General features: G+C 46.4%; 2 protein-coding genes across 2 annotated transcripts; one reads left to right on the top strand and one right to left on the bottom strand.

The window, feature by feature from the left end:
* The first annotated feature begins 2,061 nt into the window (after window positions 1–2,061).
* Window positions 2,062–4,476, top strand: LOC128302064 (leucine carboxyl methyltransferase 1). Its single transcript, XM_053038785.1, has 5 exons — window positions 2,062–2,450; window positions 2,517–2,700; window positions 2,796–3,147; window positions 3,223–3,417; window positions 3,495–4,476. The coding sequence occupies exons 1-5, from the start codon at window positions 2,235–2,237 to the stop codon at window positions 3,529–3,531; spliced, it is 984 nt and encodes a 327-aa protein (XP_052894745.1). The 5' UTR covers window positions 2,062–2,234; the 3' UTR covers window positions 3,532–4,476.
* Window positions 4,444–7,025, bottom strand: LOC128302062 (very long-chain specific acyl-CoA dehydrogenase, mitochondrial-like). The gene is made up of 4 exons (XM_053038783.1): window positions 6,907–7,025; window positions 6,352–6,544; window positions 4,793–6,274; window positions 4,444–4,718 (listed from the first exon to the last, which is right to left on the bottom strand). The coding sequence occupies exons 1-4, from the start codon at window positions 6,996–6,998 to the stop codon at window positions 4,578–4,580; spliced, it is 1,908 nt and encodes a 635-aa protein (XP_052894743.1). The 5' UTR covers window positions 6,999–7,025; the 3' UTR covers window positions 4,444–4,577.
* Between the last annotated feature and the right edge of the window lie 195 nt (window positions 7,026–7,220).

The following is a 7,220-nucleotide window of genomic DNA, read 5'->3' as shown; positions in this document are numbered from 1 at the left end:
CGGTGTGATCACCACAACTCGCCACAACGAAGAACGAGCCAAACGGTACCAGAACACGTGCACACACGGTCGCTGCGTTGCGTGTTATGATCGTACTGCCTCGAGAGATGCCGGTTTGCCGCGGAGCAAACAACAAAACGCGTGTGCTGCTGCGCTGGTCGGCTTTGGCTGATGTTTCTGCTCGCAGCGAGCAACATAAACGTTCGGAGCGCACGAACACCACCCGAAGTGTGTGTCGTGCTCGCTCAGCATAATTTTATGCTTTCCTTTTCTCCGTCCTTCCGCGCTACACACCCGCGGGGACTGGGAACGTACGGTGGGGTGGTTTTCGCTTGGACGGTACGGACTTTCCTGACCTACAACAGCCCATGCTGGCTGGCTTTGGCACACCAGTCAGGATGTTCTCCCTTGTTCGGCCACTGGTCGCGCGCGCTCCGGCTCGATACGTGAGAGTTTTATTTATGGCGTCAATATTTTAATTGCTTCATGATAGAATGGGTCACTTTTATGCTTGTACTCCCAGCTGAAATTCCCTTCGGCTTTTGGCTAGGATTCGGTACATTCGGCAGCGATGCATGATTTATGACGGGGGAAGATCCCGGTAAAGACGTATTGCGTATCCGATGCGCCTTCTTTGCGCTGTGTAAACAATTCTCAGTTTTCAACACACGTTTGCTGCCTTTTGTTGTTTGGGGGAGTTTTTTTCTAATGTATCCGAAGCGATGATGTCTTGAGGTCTTGGGGACACATTTAAGGAATTTAATGGTAGCGCAGTAGGGACAGTAGCTGTCCCAAGCCCATTTCTATTGTGCATCAAAACAATCAAAGGGTGATAACAGCATTAGCGAAGCATTAGTAGACTTCAACTAAACCATCGTTTGTGATGCTGGATTTGCTGACGATGGATGTATTTTTAACTATTCTACACATCTAATGCAGTCAGTAAGCAAACAATGTAAACGATCTCTGGATGATCTATGTGATAATCGTAGTGCTTAATCTAATCCAAGGGTAGACCACCCTGTAGTAAGGGCCACCTATTCGGTTACGATTTCATACAACTAAGGTGGGGTTTTTAGCTAAACCGGTATATGGCTCAGATCACTCTCAATGTTGATTGAAGATGAGAACTGGGTGTAGGAAGCATTACTAAGCCTTTCTGCTAAATACATCGTTCAAATGTTCATGATCACATAGTTATATTCATTGCTAATATAGAGATTGTTCCGCTGTTACGTATTTGTCTGTATAGAATTTGAATTCGCGGTTATTATTTGAATAACACCATGAAACACGTGATAGCAAATGAAGAAAAGTAGTTGGGAGGAATAAAGACTGACGCCGTCGAACCGCATTAAACGGACGTAAAAACCCCGATTAAATACTTACCACTAACAACATACATACCACTAATTAACGATTAACATACCGTTAACAACAATTAGCCAGTGCAACAAAAATAAAAGTTGGAACTCTTGCGCTGCTTTGCGGTTCCATTTGGCATAATTTGCATCCCAATAGCACCTGACCGCTTTTGAAGAGCAATGATAACACAACGTAAATGTCTAATGAAGAATAGGTTTCCATTAACATTTTTATTTGCATAAATAGTTAAATACAGCTATACAATATAACTCCATTTGTTCATTTCTCGTTGGAGGAGAGATCGATTGCTTTGTTTTTTGGAGCTTTTAGACTGTTTGGTCGGCTACAATTACTATCATAGGACCAGGTAAAATATGTAAGGAACTGTTTGAAGATTTAATACAGTTAGACTAATTAATCAACGAACTATAATGAAATAATAGAGAAAATAAAAACACATTTCGGCGTATGGTTCGAGTATCAGTGTCCACCCCAGCCAAAACATAACTATGGGTTATATTTTGTCCAAAATTTTACGCCCGATTTTGACATGTTGTAAGCAACCGAAGAGTGCCAAATGTCATTGAAAACTGTCAACAAAAATCATTTTCCTGTGCGAAAAACTTATCTTCTATTTGTGGTTTGTGAAAAATAGTTCAAAGGTTTGTTTATGCGTTGAAAGTGAGCAAAGTTTCAATGCAATAAGTTTCAAACAAAGCACTGTTTACCTTAGCCGTATGAAGTTCTTCGGCGAAAGTGTAGTTTAACCATCCGAACATACGCTACATTTGCAGGCGGAGTCCTTCCGCAGGATACAGCTTTTTGCACCAAACTATCCTGTGCAAAAGTAAGAGAAATCGGAATAAAAAATGGAACCACCGAGTTTCCATCCGTGCGACGAAGCGGTCATTTCGACGAACGATGATGCGAGCAACTGCAAACGGTCCGCGGTGAAGCTGGGCTACTGGAAGGACGACTTCATCGCACACTTTGTGCGCAACCCGGATCGCAAAGCACCAGAAATAAACCGGGGCTACTATGCACGCGTCAAGGGTATTGAGATGTGCATTGAGAAGTTTTTCAAGGTTAGTGTTAAATGGCTGCCAGTCGGTGACACGGAGATGATAATATTATCGCATTTCCTATTGCAGAAAACTGGAGACAAATGCCAAATCGTTAACCTGGGCTGCGGTTTCGATACGCTGTACTGGAGGCTGCGGGAGGCCGGCCACATGGTGACAAACTTCGTCGAGCTCGACTTTCCCAACGTTACCTCCCGCAAGTGTTACCAAATCAAGCGAAACAAAATTTTGCTTGAGAAAATTCACGTTGAAGGTATTTATAGTAGCGCAGGCTTCGTGAAAATTGCCTAGCCAAACTTTTGTTTTCGGTATCAACCTTCTCCGACTGACATTTTTTCTCAACACCAGATGGAGAAGTGCGTCTCAGTCCGACCGACCTTCACTCGACGAACTACCACATAGTAGGCGTGGATCTTCGCAACATCGAAGAGGTCGCGCTGAAGCTGCAACAGTCGGAGATTGATTACAATGTGCCGACCATTTTCCTTGCCGAGTGCGTACTGGTGTACATTGAGCCACAGAACTGTCACAACCTGCTGAAATGGTTCGCCGCCAACTTCAAGACGGCTGCATTCGTGAACTACGAGCAGGTCAACATGAACGATCGGTTCGGTGAGGTGATGCTGACCAACCTGCGGCAGCGAGGCTGCAGTTTAGCCGGGGTGGATTCATGCGTGTCGCTCGATGCGCAAATTTCCAGGTAAGCGAATACGCTCCTCACATCGACTTGGACGATCAGCACAGTGTTTTATCGTGCGTTTACGATCGATTACAGATTTCTGCAATGCAATTGGCACGGTGCCAGAGCGTGGGATATGGTTCAAATTTACCACAGTATTCCCGCTTCCGAACGAGCACGAACCGAACGGATTGAGATGCTGGACGAGGCGGAGCTGTTGGTGCAGCTGTTTCAACACTACTGCATCTCGATCGCCTGGATAGGGGATTTATTTCAGGACATAGAGATCACGTAAGCACCATTTGAAACATCTCTGCCTACTTCATTAAGGTACTGACCATTTATTTACCCTTATCCCAACTTTTCAGTGTAGAAAAACAACTCTCTTCACTGAATATAGATTAATCGGTATAAATCGCAGAACTGGTGGTGCTGCTACTGCTGCTGCTGTTGCAACGAAGTGAGGACATTTTAACATCTATTATTGCCAATCCTCTACCGATAACAAAACGCCCGAGGCCGAACCTCTTGTACCATGGAGGGACAATCTACAATCAGAAAAGAAACCTTTGCACATTGATCGTATTTTAACGTTTTTTGCACAGTTTCATTGTTCGTACCGGAACTGTCTTCTTCTAAGGCGGGAGAAGAACACAAACGACAGGTAGGATAATTTTTATAGAAGCGAAACCTCCCGTTTGGAAATGTGTTTCCATCGGACCAGTGAGGAATCCGTCAAAGTTAATCGGGATTAAGTATAGCATAGAGACGATCTTCATCCTAGTGAATCGATCATTTATATTTCTCTGATTGTAGTATAGTTAACAACAACGAACAGCAGAATTGCTTTTCCTTCCTTTTCTATCTCCATTATCATCCCCTTTTTCCCACCTTTCATGGATAGCCTGCAATGGATCTAGAATTGTAGATAGGTTGTAACAAATTGGACATCATCTGCACAAACATTTGTGAACAAACTCCTCGAAACTTCTCCAACTCAACGAAAGTATGAACAATGGAATCATCCTTTTACGGCATCATATAGGACTATATAGTCTTTCCATCTCTCCCTCCCTCATATGGACGTATGATATGATCCATTTGCACATTACGTATTCCTGTACGAACTTTAGGACAGAAATTAAAGATGAAAACTTAAAAGTTTGTAGCCAATGGATTGGAACTGTAGCAGTTTGAAGGTTCGGAATTGGTCTCATGTGTTCCTTATATTAGAGTGTGTCAGCGAATGTTGTTATTATTTATTTTAAATAAAGTAATCTAAATCAAACGTCGTGTCAAAAAAAAAAAAAACAAAAGCAAAAAGTGATCCTCGCTCGGTTTAATTGATTTCCGGCACGCATTGCATCTGGTAACAACGCTTTTTGATTTGGGAGCAGTGGTTTATCACAATGGGAGTGTGTATCAGTTGGGAGTTAGAGAGTGTTATTTGCCTACACAATTCCAACAGGGTTCGATTGAACGATTCCCTGCTGGGCACAGATATTCTTCGCAATTGCGCTCATCGTGTCGTAGTTCTTCAAAAACACCCCGTTGCTTGCCCTTCGGATGTTAATCCGCACTCGATCGTTTGCCTGTAATTGAAAAAAAAAACATATTAACGGTTTTTACATATTCTACTTGATTTCTTTTGTTTGCAGCTACTTACCTCCACACACCAAGCCTTCGCCATCAGTACCTCATGTTCCGCCGACGGATGATTCTCGCGGATAGACTTCGTAGCGCGGGAAAGCACACACGACATGGCGTAAATGTCGATCGCCGAATCAGCCAACCGGATCAACAGGAACTGCTGATCGACGATACCCTTCCCGTGCTTAATCAACAGCTCCTCGATGGTCTTCGAGAATCGATCGATACTGTCCGCACACAGCGCTGCCGATTCCTTCAGCGGCTCAGCCACGAACGCACTCAGATCCGTACCACCGTACCCGATGCTGCGTACCGCACGTCGAGAGCCTTCCTTGAATATGAGTCCCAAATTTGCGGTCGGATTCTTGAAGGCACGCTGCAGCTCCTTCAGATGCGATCCCGCATACTGGATGCCGGTGAGCGTAACGAACAACCGCAAAATATCGTTCGCTCCCTCAAAGATGCGATAGATTCGAATATCTCGCAGGAACTTTTCCAAACCGCTCGCGCTCATAAACCCGTTCCCGCCTAAAATTTGAATCGCTTCGTCGCACACATACCAAGCTGCCTCGGACGCAAACACCTTCGAGATGGCCGCCTCCAGATGGTAGTCCGTGTGTCCCGCATCCATGTTACCGGATATCATGTACCCCATCGATTGACTCACGTACTGATGCATCGCCATGCGGGCCAACTTTTCCTGCACGTTGCCAAAGTTTTCAATCTTCTGCCCGAACTGGACGCGCGTGGTCGCATGTTCGGCCGCCTTCCGGATGCAGTGTGCCATCGTGCCCGCCAGCGTACCCGACATACCGAACCGTCCATTGTTCAGAATATTCATCGCCACCTTAAACCCATTACCCTCACCGCCGAGCACATTTTCGACCGGGATCTTCACATCGTCAAAGTAAATTTCGGCCGTGTTGGAACACTTGATGCCCATTTTTTCTTCCGGCGGTCCGCTCGTTACGCCGGCGAATTCACGCTCCACAATGAACGCGGTCACCTTGTCACGCTTCTGGCCCGTCTTTGGATCGGTAATCTCAGTTTGCGCAAACACGGTAAGCAGATTCGCCAGTCCACCGCCACTGATCCAAATTTTCGACCCATTCAGCACGTAATGCGATCCGTCCGCTGATTTCACGGCCCTGCTGCGAATGGAACCGGCATCGGAACCGGAACTTGGTTCCGTGAGACAGAAGGCAGCAATCGTACCACCGGTAACGACCTTCGGCAGGTACTTCTGTTTCTGCGCCTCGGTTCCGTACAGCAAGACACCCTTCCAGCCGATACTTTGGTGTGCACCGAACACCACCGCCAGGCCCAAATCCTTCGCACCGACCAACTCACCCATACGGGCGTAACCGGTGTTCGGTAGGGCTAGGCCACCGTACTCTTCCGGGGCCTGCATACCCATCAGTCCCATCTCCCACATGCTCTGGAACGTTACCTCATCCGGGCCGCCATTCTTTTCCGCCTTGACTGGATCATAGCCATCCTAGAAGCAACAATGAACGTGAACTGTGTGTCAGTGGAGTTGTGGTGTGACAAACAAACAAGCAAACAAAGACATACGAAAAAGCGCGTGACCGGATCAATCAACGACCCAACCATCTCCTTCTGTTCCGGCTTGAGTGAGTCCGGGTAGGGGAACACCTGCACTGGTTCAATTTCACCCCGGAACAGATTCGCCATGAAGGAAGTATTGACCGTAGCGGCCGGTGAACTCCGTTCCTTCGGTTTCGACTGTGGCGATGCAGAAAGCCATCTGTAAATGAAAAATGGAATTTAGTATTCATTAAAATTGCACATAATATCCCCCGGTACGCAGTAGAGCAACGTCCGCATGCGTCACTCCCTTCGAGATACGGTCACCAAGGGATGGGGTGTAGTAGGAGTTGGCGCATTATCTCTTCTACCCTATCAGTTGAGCCACGCATAAGTAACCTTCTTCCCCGGTCCAAAGGTCCCCATTTGCCATTGCGCCAACTCACCGCAGTTTTACGACATTCATCGCGTCGGATTTACGCGAAGATCCGCACACGATGCTTCGGTTCAAAGTCCAATGTTGCACAAACCGCACCGAGACACTGCTGATTGACCGACTTTCATCCGTCAACCGTACCTTACCTTTTGCTCAACACCCAGGACGTGGCTTCATTGCTATCACAGGCCAACACAGCACCCCGTTTAGACACGACCAGTCGATGAAAGCGATGCATCCTGTTTTATCTTCAAGTGAAACACACCAAAAGCGGTACTACTGCCAAGAACGAAAGGCACAGCAACTTGTTGTTGTTCTACGTACGTTCACGCCAGCGGCTAATACGCGAATAATGCTGCGGAATTGTTTCGTTGATGACATTTGCGCAATTCTCTCGCGAGTTTCGCTCTGCGCGTATGAAAGCTCTCCCGCGGTGTGTTTAGGGGTGCGAATTGAATGA

Source organism: Anopheles moucheti, chromosome 3, assembly GCF_943734755.1.
Source record: "Anopheles moucheti chromosome 3, idAnoMoucSN_F20_07, whole genome shotgun sequence".
Taxonomy (NCBI): Eukaryota; Metazoa; Arthropoda; class Insecta; order Diptera; family Culicidae; genus Anopheles; species Anopheles moucheti.
Note: the sequence above shows the minus strand (reverse complement) of the source record. Positions and strands in the feature narration are given on the sequence as shown.